At 37.5% G+C, this 15,893-nt stretch overlaps 1 protein-coding gene across 1 annotated transcript in view; it reads right to left on the bottom strand.

Annotated features, from left to right (window-relative positions):
* LOC112687476 (cadherin-89D) overlaps positions 1 to 15,893 on the bottom strand; it is a 79,645-nt gene that overhangs the window by 14,765 nt on the left and 48,987 nt on the right. The window contains exons 3-7 of the mRNA XM_025560198.1: positions 3,413 to 3,543; positions 3,182 to 3,331; positions 1,948 to 2,056; positions 990 to 1,327; positions 701 to 907 (exon numbers count right to left, since the gene is read on the bottom strand). Coding sequence (XP_025415983.1) covers positions 701 to 907; positions 990 to 1,327; positions 1,948 to 2,056; positions 3,182 to 3,331; positions 3,413 to 3,543 — 935 coding nt within the window. The remainder of the gene's footprint in view (positions 1 to 700; positions 908 to 989; positions 1,328 to 1,947; positions 2,057 to 3,181; positions 3,332 to 3,412; positions 3,544 to 15,893) is intronic.

Here is a 15,893-nt window from a genome sequence, read left to right as displayed (position 1 = left end):
TGTTTTAAGAAATGTTGACTCTCCCCCCACCAATAAATATAAGATATTAAGCCCATCACAGTTGCGCGTAAATGGTATACCGTTTCGGACAAATAAACCGCATTTTTTTAAACTACATAAAATTATTTTTCCTCGTGACTAAATATTGTATTCATCGATTTTTGAAATCAAATATACGATAAACGTTTAAGTGAAAAACTAATATAAAAAAAAAAACGTATTCTACTGTAAATGCCTGTTATACTGACATTTCTACGCTTTACAGTTAAAGTTCTTAACTTCATAAACTTCGTGATTCATAGAAAGACTATAGTAATTTATATTTTGCTAACGAACAATTAAAAATTAAACTATTTAACTTTCTTTTACTTTTGCGGTTTATTTACTTTTTACAACTTGACTTAATCGAGACTTAAAAGTATCACAACAAAGATGACAAATTGCTGTGACTTGCTCTGTAGTACGAACATTTGATTTGCGAACCTGATTTATTTCCCAACTAATTATCGACCGAATTTTTTCGTCTTGTGAGTTGTAAAAGAAAAAAAACTTTACTTTCTTTCATTGATGAACCCTCGGATATAATACATAACGTAATGAATATACGGCACAATAAAATTACTTCTTATAAAATAAATTAAAAAAAATAACAAACAGCGTATCGTACCCGTGATCGTATAAGATCACTAAATGTTTATACCTTCAGTAAAAATATGTTTGATGGAAGTAAATCCGCGTCGATTTCCTTGTTCAGGTATATCTTCGCAGATATTTGATCTACGTGAAACACGTCATCGTCGAAGTCCAACGACGTCAACGAGTATCGGATTGAAGCGTTTAGTGTATTGTTCTCGTAAAACGCGCGAATCGGCGGGTTGAAAGGAATTTCTTGGAGAATTTTTTTTCCCTGTAAAAACACACGCGCGCGTATACGTTAGACTGATGTGTCGAAATAAATTCATCCACGTCTATCAAGCTTACGCGCTTACCGTTATCGGAAAATGTTCTTTGAACTGACTGTGATAAACGTCACTAGAGAATTTCAACACTTTAGACTCGTCCCGTTTCACGCGCACATCAACGATAGTGCTGGCGTTCCTGGACGGAGATCCTTCGTCCTTGGCGTACACTTCCAACAGGAACCGTTCGTCTCCGGTGTCGAAGTTAAGCGATTCCTTGAGCACCACTGTCGCGGAACCGTTGGCATCCATCACCAACGAAAACTTGGCTTGAGATTTCGACGCGGCGATTAAGTATCGCACTTCCGAGTTGGGAGTGTTCGGTTTATCGGCGTCTACTGCTTTTATTCCCCGCACAACAGTCGTTCCTTTTGGCGAAAAAGTAGCACGTAACGCGCCGTACGGTTAACAATGAATAACAATACAAAATGCTCTATTTGTAATTATGATATAAGAAAACTGCAAGTTAGCCGAATGTCTTTTTAGCGATGACGCTCAGATTAGCCATTTTTAACTTTGGCAATGTTTATCCGAAATTTATATTATTCTATAAGAAAAATAAAAGACCAATGTGGGCTGGCCATGTTTGGCATAGCCAAAATCCTTTGCTACGTATTAGAAAAGGATCCAGTAGGGAAGAAGCCAGTTCTCGTATGAGATGGATAGATCTGATAAAAAAAAAGATGTAAGTGCCTGAGGTGGAGGGTTCGAGCATCCGACAGAGATGGCCGGAGGGATAAATGTTTAATAGGACAGTCTTAGTGGCCGTATACCTGAAGAAGAAGAAAATAAGTAAGTTATAATCAATTCGCACGTTTATCGATTGTTAGTTTGACATCAGGACCGTGTGGAAATTATAAGAATTTCTAAACATTGCGCAAGGGACAAAAAACGGCTTTAGGCATCGATCGTGCTGTTCAAGAAGTCGGTTATATAGTTATTACATAAACCTGTAACCGTAACGTTTAAGAATCACTTGTGTACTTACCGATTGGTGTTGACTCGGAGATTTCCGCTCCATACGGCGCGCCGATGAAACTGGGACTGTTGTCGTTGACGTCGTCGACGTACGCGGTAATGACAATGGACGAGCCGAACTGCAGTTAAATATATTTATTTATCAATAGTCATTACTAGAGCGCGGATTTGTATGCATTTGCATATTTATTCTGGTTGATCACATGATATGCTAAGTGAGCACAACATTTGTTTCATAACATAATAATTTAAAAAATGAAATTTTTTTAGTGCATATTATTGCATATTTTGACATTTTTCTATTTTAAGGGCTTATATTACAATTTTAATTGCATATTTCGTATTTTTTGTTTTTTTTTTGAAATATATAATATTATAAGAAAAAAATATTATATTTTTATAGTTTAAACAATGTTTAATCGATCATGGAACGATTAATGTACTCGTTCCTACTCGTTCCATCTATGTAATCGTTACATTGTACCGAATACAGCGATAACGGTCCACCACTATTTCGCTATTTCAGTCCCATTAAAATATTTACAGCTGTGCGTTCGTATGTGCTCGTGTCGTAATTCGCGTTTTTATTATTTTATTTTTTTCAAAATTCCGAAAGATAAATCTTCGTTATCGAGTCGTCTTCGTAATTATGAGCATGAATTCGGGGAGAATATTTTTTCAACCGATGGTCAAATCATACTGTGCAAATTATGTGGAGTAAAAGTTTCCCGCTATAAACGGTATACAATTACACAAAATATTAAAACTGAAAAACATTTAAAATATGTGAATTTACAACAGGATAAACAACGAAATTTTCAAAGTTTATTCACTAACACTACAACACTGAAATATGAAATGAAATTTATTTTCTGCACATTTATGCGAAGCACTGGTTTCGGCAAATTATTTTTTATGGATATTTTTTTTTATTTTTCGAGCATATTTTTTAAAATTTTAGTGTATAATATACTTATGCATATTTAGGGTTTTTTTTGCGCATATTTGATTGGTTTTTAATGCATATAAATCCGCGCTCTAGTCATTACTTACATCGTTTCTAGTTCAATTTATCTATCAATAATAACTAACACTTATGTAATAAGTTATCGAGACAATCGTTATACGATTGAACAAGATTATTATTTGAAAACCGCAAATCGAATTTCAATTGATTCAATGTACAATGCTAGTAAATAGTTTCACTAGAATGATTTAAGTCGTATATGTAACGGAATAATTACCGAAGCGTCTTCGACTCCGCACACCAATTTGACTTTAAGTATTTCGATAGGATTTGGTCGGTCGACTAAATCATCAAGAGATCGAGCCAACCTCAACGAAATCGCTGTTCGGTTAATTGTGCGGAATTTGAAAAACGCCACGTCATCGTGCTGTTGAAGACATTTTATGCGTATTAATCGTTAGCGTTCACGCTGTTTGTATTTTTTCTGAATACCACTTGTAATACTTACATTATCGATTGGTTGCAAATTGAGGTTTCTCCTTGGATGCACCTCGATCTGCATCACCTCAGAACCGACTGGTGTGGTTTCCGATAATCTAACAAACCTGAAGTGATTGTCGACGGGATAAAATTGGCAACCTGGTGACATAATATAATTTGTTTGGTTAGAACGCACCGTAATCGATTATATTTATCGATCGTGTTATAAAAAAAAAAAAAACCATGTCACTTATATGTCAGTTAAAAAACTGTTTCTAAATAGTTTTACATGTATAAACATGCGACCATCGGAATTAATAGTAAACTTGGCTGAATTTTGAGTTAACTGTTCCAATGGCAGTCTTAAAATGCGCATTTGCTATTTGAATACGGTTCAGAAAACACGGCTCCTTCGAACTGCAAGTAAGTTTCTTGCGCGAGTTCAAAGAGCATAATTTAACTTTGCTAGCTGGACTCTATAAATAGACTGCCCTTCCCATACGATTAAACCCACCTGTCATGATGTTCCTTGGCCTTTATTTATTGGCTGATCGAACACTTCTAAGCGTTTAACTCAAACTTATAACAGAAGATATAGACTATTTTCAACCGTTTTCCAAAACCAACTGCATGTCACACCAGTCTCCGCCGCGTATTCGCGCCATACACGGATATGTCTTGTTATATTATCCACAAGACTTATCACGGACGTACGCTTAACACCAATCAGTAAGACGTATCGTTTTCCCAACAACTATGTGGTTGTCATTGCAAAACATTTGTCCAAACCGTAGTAACAACCTAGTCTGGTTTAATAAAAATATTTACAAAAACCGTACTACAATCTTACTAATATAAATTTACCGCGATAACTAAATCGTTGTCAGGAAAATGATACGTTTTACTCGTTTGTAATTGTCACCCGACGAGACGTTTCGGAGACAATGGCCCCAAAGGCGAAACGTATTCATGTGAATAACTTTTAAGGTCGTTTCCCGTTTTTCATGTGTTTCTGTTCCTTTTCACGTTCACAAATTGTTATAAAAACAAGCCCTTTCGTCGTTATAATTACCACGCGTCGTGCATAGTGGTGTGGTGGAGGGTACACGGTGTTGCCCACCTCTTAATTTTATAATTATGCGTGTACCCTCAACGAAAACCGTGGTACGCAGGCGCGCGGACCACGAACAAGACGTATTAACGTTACCCAGATTACAATATTTGTATTGGGTAATATTTATTAAATTTTAATATCCAGCAATAAAAAAAGATTAGCGTGATTTGTTTAATCCACTGGCAAAAAAAATGTTGGCTATAGATAGTACTAATTTAGTGCAGAGACCGTTTGACCGTTTTAAACCGTTTCACAGTATTGTACGTATATATTTTTACAACGATTCAGGCACATACCTATAAACCCGCGTAGGACTACATCGCCGGTCGTGCTCCTTCTATTCTTCTACTCCACGTGTGCATAAAGTGTTGCGTATAATCTTATATCTACAACCAAGGCCGTATTGGGTCAGAAATTTCTACCGGGAAAATAAAAAAAAAAAACGGCCCATTTAGATATACCAAAGGTATGAGAACAACCCTAAAAAACGTATATTTTCATACAAAATTATTGTTTGTTATTTTGAGAATTTGAAAACTTAATACTATTATTCAAAATTAAAAGAAACTTTATTTAATTTTAGACAGTTTCTATTAGAATGCAATCGCATTAGAAAATGCATATATGTCTGTTGATACAACGAGGCTAAACCGATGAACCTAAAAAAAGAACTTCCCGAGGAGTACAAGCGGCCCACCGGGAAACTTCCGGTATCCCGCCTGCCTAGTCCGGCCCGATCTACAACATTGTTCGCCAACACGATGAACTGGGCACTACTCTACGTATTACCGAACGAAAAAATGAACCCACCCTTGCACTCACGTACACCTCGTTCGGGTGCAATTCTTCCGAACAGAACAACGTTTTCGTCCGAGGGCGTGTGAAGCGTAATCGATACGATGTTCGTAGAAACAGGGGTGGCGAACCTTTTTGGTTCAGGTGCCAAATTTTTCTAACTAAGGATATGAAAATCGTTAATGTCCCCATAGATATTTTCTAAGAATAGAAATAAAATTACAAATTTATTACTTTATTTTTATTACATTCTAATGAAACACAAGCAGCAATTGTTTCACTGGTCAAAACATTTCTTTCCTTCGATTTAATTAAATCCGTTATGGCTTTTACAAATATAAGTTGACAAAAAACATGAAAGCATAAGGAATATTGTCGTCTTTAAAATTTATATAATTTGTTTTTGTGAATTTTTTATAACCAACATTTTATACATAGTAGAATTTTTTTTGTGTACAATTTTTAATAATTTCAATTTTTTGCGCATGCCGTTAAAATTCGGTCAACGTGCCATAGGTTCGCCACCCCTGTCGTAGACCCATCGGTTATCACTACGGATGCATTCGAGTGGCGAGCGGTTATGCGACGAAAAAATGTCGGACGCGAGTACGCGATCCCTGCGCGCGACCACATCACTGCGGTATCGGCGTTCACCACTCGTCCTACGATCAGGACGTGAAAACCGATCGGTGCTGTTTCGAAGGAGCAATACGGATTTACTTGCGAAACGATAACGTCATTGTTGAAAGCCACCGGTCGTGTCGGGGAAATACGCGAGCGCGTCAAGGAGAATGATAGAGAAAAACTTGTGTACTCTGTTTTGCCCCGGACAATAATAATATTACGTTTGATCGTGACACCCCCACGGTTTGCTGAAGAAAGTCAGGGGGAGAAACCTGAACCGGATAATGATTTTGCGCCATGGAAAACTCGGTTAAAAGCGACGTGATGTGAACGAGAGTGCGTTGAGAGTAAACAATTACGTAATCGGTAATAAAAAAAAGGTTTTTCTCCCCTTTTCTGCGTTGACATTAAACACAGGCATCGTTTCCCCGTCGATTCGCAATAACGATACGCAAACACAATACGTTCGTGTGTACAAATATAGTATTGTAGGAGCGTACGTACGTAATGACGTATAGCCATCGCGGACAGTAAGGTAATCAATACTGCCGCCCGGTCGAAAATAAAACGGAAACAACAGAACACGGTGCATGGAATACACTAACAGTACACAAGCCGATGTCAGTTTTGTGACAGAAAATTCCGGTGAAGAATGGAGAAGGAGAAAGAATACGGAGCTGGAATCGTTATTCCAAAACGCGATCGTAACGGACGTGATAAAAAAGCTTAGACTTCAACGGGCAGACCATGCCTGGAGGAGCCAAAACGAATCGATAAAAGGCAATGAACCGTTCGATAAAAGATCGCTTGGAAGACCCCCAAAAAAAAAAAAAAAAAAAAGATGAGAAGACTAATTCGAAAATGATGTACGGTCACTTGGTGGAGACACGAATCGGGAGAAGAAGAGCGGAACAGAGGAGTGGGACGCGAGACGGTCTGGTCTTGAAAGGCCTTTCTAATCGTAGAATAAAAACATCAACAGCAGCAACGAAAGTGTACGTACCAGCAGCACACGGCACCACCGGTCTGAACGGGGTATGCGCGTTAGGGCCACTGCAGGTATCCGGCAACAGACGTGAGGATGAGCAAATCGGTTGCCGACGAACGGGTACGCGCGACCGATGACCGTGATCTGCACCGTGTCGTGCAAACACAATTCGATTACTCCGGATCGATAAACGTACACGTACTTAATGGTTGTTCCGCTGCGTTACGCGCATTCCACCTGACCGCGTTGTCCCACGTACGTTATTATGGACACGCGAGAACGACGTAATACGGCACGACGCGATTAACATGTATTGTTGTCGGTTTCAAAAACGATAATGCGCGATTTAAATTTTCATAGATCTCGATCGTCGGACGCGTGTCGCAGCAACCGAAATCGTTTTTCGTCGTGTCCCGCACACGTTATACGGCATCCGTGGCGCGACCGGGATTTTTTTAAGCCTTTACCCACCCCCCTCCCCCCCGGTCCACAAACATAATGAAGTATGTTGAAGCAGCGAGCAAATTTAGTTATTATTTTATCGTTCGATTGCATTTTCGTTTCTATACGTTAAGACTTAGTGGAAACCGATGGGATCATAAATATTTTTTTCTATCGACGACGAACAGAGAGTGGTGCACGTTACCGATTGCATCGCATCTGCTTATCGGGCATTACTTGTTAAGCGACACCGACAATTTAGAAAAATACGTATACGGTACATACGACCCGACGGTTTATACGGTGTTCTGTAAACACTTTTTCGTTCGCGTTTCGCGGCCACTCGCATGGTAACCTAACCGCGCAGAGCTCGAGAGACCGGACGTTCATCTGATACGCGACACACGAACATTTTATTTTTCGCACAACTTCGAGAATCCGAGTTCTGGTCGGTCGACAACCGAAATCATCCGTTGATCTTATGACAACGCGTCATGACCGACGGCGAAGGCGCAGCCGCCATATCTCAACACTTCCCCCGGATACAGAAATACCTGTACGCCTGTTTAAGGGATACAAAATTGTAGATTTTCGTCGTACGGTGTTTCCGTCCCGCGAGTCACCAGCGCGCACGACAATCACTCGATTTATGCGTCACGCGCGCAACGGGAACACGAGCCGCCAACCCTTATTTGTTCGGAGATCGGGTTACACGTGTTTCCGTGCTCAGCACGTGTACGATGGCCGTGGCCATTTCATTCGACTCGAGACGTGAAAACAATCGCAAACGTAGACGAACGGATTAAAACCCGTCTAAAACGGTCCAGTGTCACATTCTGTCGTAGACAGTTTTCATTGTGTGTTTTAACCGCGAGCATTATTCATCGTTCATATCGACGGGGTACATATTTTTATTTTTTTTCCCCCCGCGATCGTATCTGTTGTTACAGCAACGTTCGATGTTCGCGTCTGCCCCGCGAACAGATGACTTTCGAATTAAAAATCGCATCACGAAAATCGTCGGACGACTTCAATAATTTACTTTTGGATTGATCAAACCCTACCGACAGCGGTCCTCGGGGCGACCATCGCATCCAACGTCTATCCGTAATGATATACTCTAGCGCGGAAAATGAAATAAATCATGCCGCGTTCAAATCCTCGGTAGCGGCGTACAAGTACAAACCGCTTGTGTCTACTCGAATCAAACAGGATCAAGCCCTCCGGCCCTGCTCGCATTCGCACGTAAATTAAATTCCCGACCGACGACCGATCCAATACGGTCGAGTGCGTGCGACACATCCCCGAGTACATTATTACATTTTACACGAGTCGATAATGTGGTACACGCGAGCGGGGGCGTCCGAACGAACGGTCGATACTGTAAATGTTCGCGTGTGTGTAGTTGCGTATTTTATTACATAAGGACGGACGCGATACGATTAAAAATGAATTCAAAACTTATATCGTACACACTGTATCGCAAGGAAATATTGATGGGAGGATTACCGACCATACAAATAGATTATTCGAAGGGTATAGGGGATATGCGACTTCTGACGCCGGTCTTTAGTGGGTGGTACCTCTATGTATAATGGTCAGACACACTTATTTCTCGAGGACATTCATTTCGTTGAGGAACAATTCCTGTCGCCCTGAGTAAATTGATTAAGGATATAGAAACGTATTTGTTTTTAAAGTTGTAAGATCCAAATAGAGCAATATTATTTTCGAGTGACGGGCGTTTTTTTTTGGAAATTTTAATTTTGATCAATAATTTAAAAAAAATATAAGTCTTTCCTATAGTGAATTAAAAAATGAATCGTTAAAAGTTAACACTTCAAGATTAGAATAGTATATAAACCCGTCGGGGTACTACGTAATATGGTAATACTTGCAATAATAATAACGTGTCGTATTTCAAAACGGATAAAGGTTTTCGTTATCGCGTCCGGGGAAATGTACTACTATTCTTTTTTTTTTTTTTTTTCTTTGTTCAACTCGACACGATGATGCGATATCGTTAAGGTTTTGACATTGCAAAATATGATAGTAACGACGAGTAATGTAAGATGTATGCACGTTCGATGTATGAGCACGTAGACGGCTGACACTCGGCAGAAACGACGGTACGTACGGGGTGACAGTTGCACAACGCGTTCAATTTTCAACACAATACAAAAAAAAAAAAAAAAAAAAAGAGAAGAAAAAAGAAAAGTACATACTGTACGTAGTCGCGCCGGTACGAGTTCTTCGGCGGGCGGGGCGGCGTATGTGACGGTGACGTTTCGTTGGTAAATCAATAATTTCGCGTAACGCGTACGGTCGCGCGGCGAAATTCTCTCTGGCGCCGCGCACACATACTCTCGTTGTACGAACAAAATAAATTAACTGACGCGAATGTGTTTGCGCACGTAAAATAATGAAATGAGTGTAGTAATCTTGCGCACGAAAACAATCGCTTCCGTTGCCAGAGACCGCACGAAATGTGTATACTCATGCAGGCGGATTCAGGTCGGAGGAGGGAGACACTAACCCCCGTTGGAAAAAAAATTAAGTACAAAAAAAAAAATATAAAGTTTGTTCAGAAGAACTGAACAATCGATAATAAACATACATATTGACGGTTTTAGTACAACATTGTCACGTTATTTTTCGGGGATCTAGGCTCCCCTAACCAAGGCACCCCCACATGCACCGATGATCAACTATATGATTTCTCCTTTTAAGTGCTCCGACCGCAAATAGATGTCGGTTCCGCCCTTGCGTATACTACATTACCACATCGTGGGGGTACGTACGCATGTGTACTCTTTATAACATTATTGTGTCGTGTTCGCGGTATGCGTCGACAAACGATGCCATGTCATTTTTTCTATATGTTTTCGGTGTCGATTAAATCGTCGTGTACACATTTTTTTTTTTAATACGTTTACTACACGTTTACTAAAACAGCGCGGAACAACCCTTTGCAGTTGTTCAGATATAGAAAAAAAATTATAATAACGATAAAGTGTCAGTGTTGATCCGCTTTCAGCTGATACGAGAATATAAACAAAATTAATTACTTTAAGTTCTATACTGAGAAATGAAAAAGGTTTTATTATTATTATTAGCAGTGGCGTAAATTAGATCCAATTTCCTAAGTAAAATGCTTCCCAATAAACTATATATTTCTTTAAATAACAAATAAATTTTGAATTATTTTAGCATTAAAACCTATATTATTATAATATTAATAAAAAAAACAATCAACTGTTGTTTTTAGTACACTGATTTCCTTGGCCCAATAATATTATAGGTATACAAATTTCAATGATTTTCTGGTGGTGCAAAAACATATCTTTGCACCACCACATTTTAGATGTGGTGTTACAAGTGCCATATTTGCAACACCCACCTTACGTTCACTGATTATTAGTATGCACCGCGATGCGTTCGCCGGAATAATCATATCGATTATACTAACTATACTGCGGTCACGGATGTAATATATGTTCAAATAGATTGCCAAATTCTAATCATTGGGTATTCAAATGGGTAGCCAGATAGGGGTGAAATCGTTAGTGAGTTACTAAATACATAATACGATATATTACGTTTATATAACGGGTATAAGTGAAATATAGACCATCTATCGGTGAGATGTCAATGTTTTACTTTGACTACTCGTGTGTGCACATGGAAAGTAAACGAACGCGAATTCACATATTATACGTGTGCGTGTGTATCGAATCATTGCCCAAGCACAAGCACCAGAGTTCGAGTCTTCGGTCGGCGAAAACGGCAATAAATCCTTACGCCCAACGAACGTTTGCTGATCCCAATAACAGTAATAACGTGCGGCCGATGCGACATCGCATGTAATACTGTGAAGGACGTAGTTACAAGCGATTTTCGAACTTCAACACATTGTCGTTTTGCATTATACAACAATGACGTGATCGTGACGGAAGTCGGTATTGACGATACACGGTTGAGTTGGTGCTTGAATATTTGCTACTCTGGCTTTGCGGAAATCTTTCGACGTCCAACGCTTGACTGAACCTGGATATCGTCTTGGAGGCGGAAGACTAACTGATCGCAAAGTCGTCGTTTGAAGGATTTGGCGATAAAGTACATTCAATGTACTAATCCGCTAATTTAGTGGAGACATACGTGATATCTGTTACATACGACTCGAAAAGCCGGTACTGCTTTAATTTTTTCACCGTCATTTTTGCTACCACCGACAAGAGAATAATTTGATTATAAGAAATATGCATAGTCGAATAAGCTATTTTTAGTTTTCAAAGTCGTATCAATAACTTGGTATTACTAGGGTATTAAGAAATTATTCATCCATTTATCCTTAAGAGTGGTACAACTTTTTTGTCTGATCTATACGTTGTTACGTGTACCGTACCAAAACACTTGAGTCGACGCCCGTGTAACAACCTGCCTGTAGCATGCGTGCAAACGAGATTCGCAATCGGAAACACGTCGTTCGCGTACCGTTTGTTGCGTCAATACCATTGTTCTGCTTCTGTTTTTCGCTGTTGATTTAGTTTGCACGACCTGTGAAACGTTTAACGTGGTTCACCGCGCGTGCCGTACAAGATATGCATCGTCCTGTAACGTTTGCACGAAGCCGCAGGATTTCTGTTGCGACTTCGTGCGTGGATTCCGATAATTTTCTCGTAAGCGCGTAAAAAAATACCGAAAAATTTGGAATATTTTAGATCGATCTTCTACTCGAGTTTCTCGACATTCCAAGTGTGACATATCGTTTTGAATTCCACTGACAAACGATTACGGGCTAACACCGTAGGGTAACGTACTCGGGTTTGCGCAGCGTTCCCCGTCGACATTCATTGCCCCTCCCGCAAATGTCGTCAAGACGTTCTTATCCACCCACTCAAATTGCTCAACGTTCATCAGCTAAACGACGTCGGTCCATGTCCTCTGGGTTGCTGAATATTTCTTTTTAAAAAATTTTTAGAAATATTGTTCGTCGGCTATTCGATGACTTTGTAGTGCTTTAATAAGCACGGATTTAAAACGTTCCCCCGACTGTTCGATTTGACGGTATGAATTTATATTTTTTCGATTCCAGAGGATTTAGTACGCCCTAGGCCTTCGTCCCGACGTGATCAAACGTTACACGCGGATGACGAACGACGAACGTGTAATTGTACCCGCTGAGATCTCGGCTGATTTATGACTTAAACTTTCTTTTTTTTTCATTCACCGTCGGTTGCACTTCACCTGAGGTACCCATGTGGATTTTATTTTGCCACTGTCGTCGCACGCTCATATTTCACGCGGGATGAACTCTGTTTCGTATAAGAACCGCAAAAGTTCGTTTGGAATCCACGCGGGGGGCACGAGAACTATCGACAGCAGTTATCCTCCGTGGGATCCTATAGCCTACATTCTATATGCTCTCATTCGTGTACACATGCATGCATGACGATCAGACGAGACGATGACGTGCTATAGTACTGCTACTATAGTAGTAACTATTATTATTATTATAACGCCCCGGAGGCAAATGGTACAGTAAATATGAAAGATTATAAATAAAGACAAAACTTAAATACTAATAAAATCATTAACAATGTGACTTGAGTGAACAGAATTAATTTTAAATAACTAATGTCATGGTAAAAAACAAAATTTAAATCTTAAATTTTATTACAGTTCATAATCATTCCATTAATAGGCCCAAAATGACTGTGATTTTGACGAAGATGGATAATAATAAAAGGATCATTATTTCTATAATTAAAATAGGGTACCTTAAAGTATATACCAACTAAAAATTCAGCGTACTCAATATTAGTAAGGTTATAAATAAAACGAATATTGAAATATTTTCTTCTGAAACATCAAGGATTAACACTTAATTTGAAATTAAATAAAGAATAAGTAACAGCTAGGTTATGAAATGTACAATAAAATTTGCGAAAAAATGATAGGTACTGAATTCTACCGAATTTATTAATATGAATTAATAAGGATTCTAAATAATCGATTTACACTTAAAAATTAGACGAACAAGAACACAGTATTATACTTTTCAATATGTTAGATCATTGAACATACAAGCATTTCTAATTGAATAGATGCTTGCAGAAACATCACGAATCACATATTTTTATGATATTGAGATATTTTTTCTATGCGTTTAGTGTAAAAACACTAATTATTATCATTTGACGTTGTGTAACTCGTAATGTACAGTAGGAAGTATACAACAAATATTAAAAAAATGATGGATCACTATTTGCGATACGCATCATTCTAATGATTGACTGATTCCCAAAATAATTAATGTTGCATTTTGGTACAAAAAATGGATACATGTGACGAGCAGAAGTGAAAGGGACTTTAAATGTAATCAACAGTGCCGGATCTAGTATATTTTTTACCCGGAGCAAAGTATTAAATTAGCGCCCTATCCCTTTTTTATGCCCACAATTATACAGTTATGTACCAGTTAAACTCTAATGAAAAAAATCGAAGAGAATAAAAGAAAAAATATGTCTATTCGGTAGATTAGAAAAAATATATATTAAATAAAAAACTTTGAATACAAATTATTACAAACTAATACATGAAAATAATCATTATACAATAATCAAACAAATTATCATTAAATTTTGATTTTTCTTGCTTTTCTGCCGGAAAAATCGTTAATTATATCGTCATAATCTAAATTTTTGGCAATTTGATTTTCGATTGAAATGATTGAATTTGATTATTGTTTCATATCGAAGAAAAATTAATTTATCAGTATTGTTAATCGGGTTTTAACATCATGTGTTGTGTGATTATCGTAATTTATAGTTTGTAGATATCCTATTAGCAATAAAATATACTACAATGAATCGCAGAAAATATATTTAGTAGACAAATAATATCCATTGGGTTTTTGAGTTTTTCATATTGTTGTTATAACCATAAAGTCAAATGAAAATATAAATTGTAATTTGTATAATACTTTTATTATAAAATGAATAAAAACTATTAATATATATATACACAACTTATTTTGTAATTTGGCGCCACCTGACCAAAACTTCCGGGGCAAGTTCCCCGGTTCGCCCCCCCCCTTAGATCCGGCCTTGGTAATGAAAGGAAGTATAACAGGATAATCAATATAGCCATCTATTAGTTGGCGGAAAAAATTCGATTAGCAGCTTTTCTCCTATCAACTAAGGAAATTAAACCAAGTTTGTAGATAATTGGACAATTATCATGAGATGGATGATCAATACATAAAATAAATACTGCATGATTTTAGTTATTTTCGTTGTACTCTTTTAATTTGATTACTTCCACAAGAAGTAAAAGGGACCCATATAATAGCTCCATACTCCAAAATAAACCTTATATAGGAACATTATAAAGTCTTTATGAGAGATTGTAATTTAAACTCATTACAAATTCTTCGAATAAAACCAAGCATTTTTAAGGCCTTATAATATAAAGTGTCCAAATGGGAATGGAAATTTAACTCGCGGTTAAACGTGATATTTAAGTCCAATATTTTACTACCAGTCCGTCATAAGGGATTAACATTGATAAAGTAGGAATAATCAATTCTATCACGGGTTCTGTAAAAAAAAAACATTGAATGACATTTAGTAAAGAAAATATGATCTGAAAAGTTGTATTTACTTTTCTTGTTATGTGTAAAAAATTATTGTTATTATTTATTACCACCTCCCGTTGTAATAGTAATAATAGATATAATAGTATAGCGAGAAACGCCTACGCTGCGGATTCCGACGGGATCTAAAAGGGCAAACACATAATAACAATATAGTTCATCCGCAAAACTATGAGGTGAACGAAAACTTCGATTTATGCGACCGCCACGGCTCGTCGGTTCATCGCTTATTGAAATTTATAATATATAATATACTATCCTGTAATCCTGTAATATCTTAACCGTTAATCATTATTAATAATGTTCTATTATTATATTTTATGGCACTTCGATATTGTTCGCTGAGACTTGGGGTTTTGTTTCCAATCCGCAAGCGCATCTGTTCGATTAATTACACCGGCACAATCGAACTATGACACGTGACCTGCAACGCGTTTTTTTTCGTATATATCTTGAGATGTAATTCTAAAGGAAGTTTTCTCAGTAAAAAAAAAAAATCGATTCTATTTATATATCCAATGACATTTAAAGTATATACATATACCTAACCCAGTAAAGTCGGCTTATAAGTATAAGTAGTATAGTAAATATATAAATATACTCATATACTCATATATAAGAAATTCGAAGTATAAGTACTATATACGCGTGCACAAAGTTCAAATACATTGTATAAATTATATACATTTTGACAGTTAGTTAATCCGGTATTCACTTCGTTGAAAAACAATGAAATTATTCTCTTCGGAAAACATAAATACAAGCGTTAATCTTAATGAATACAAATCACAACATTTTTTTAATACAATAAAGCAATTTAAAAACAAAAAAAAAAAAAAATATCAACAGAATGGTCTCTTCAGACCATCCGTTTGAATAAATTATGATGT

Source organism: Sipha flava, unplaced genomic scaffold (assembly GCF_003268045.1).
Source record: "Sipha flava isolate LNK unplaced genomic scaffold, YSA_version1 34_pilon_pilon, whole genome shotgun sequence".
NCBI classification, from domain to species: domain Eukaryota; kingdom Metazoa; phylum Arthropoda; class Insecta; order Hemiptera; family Aphididae; genus Sipha; species Sipha flava.
This window is presented reverse-complemented; position numbering and strand designations above follow the sequence as displayed.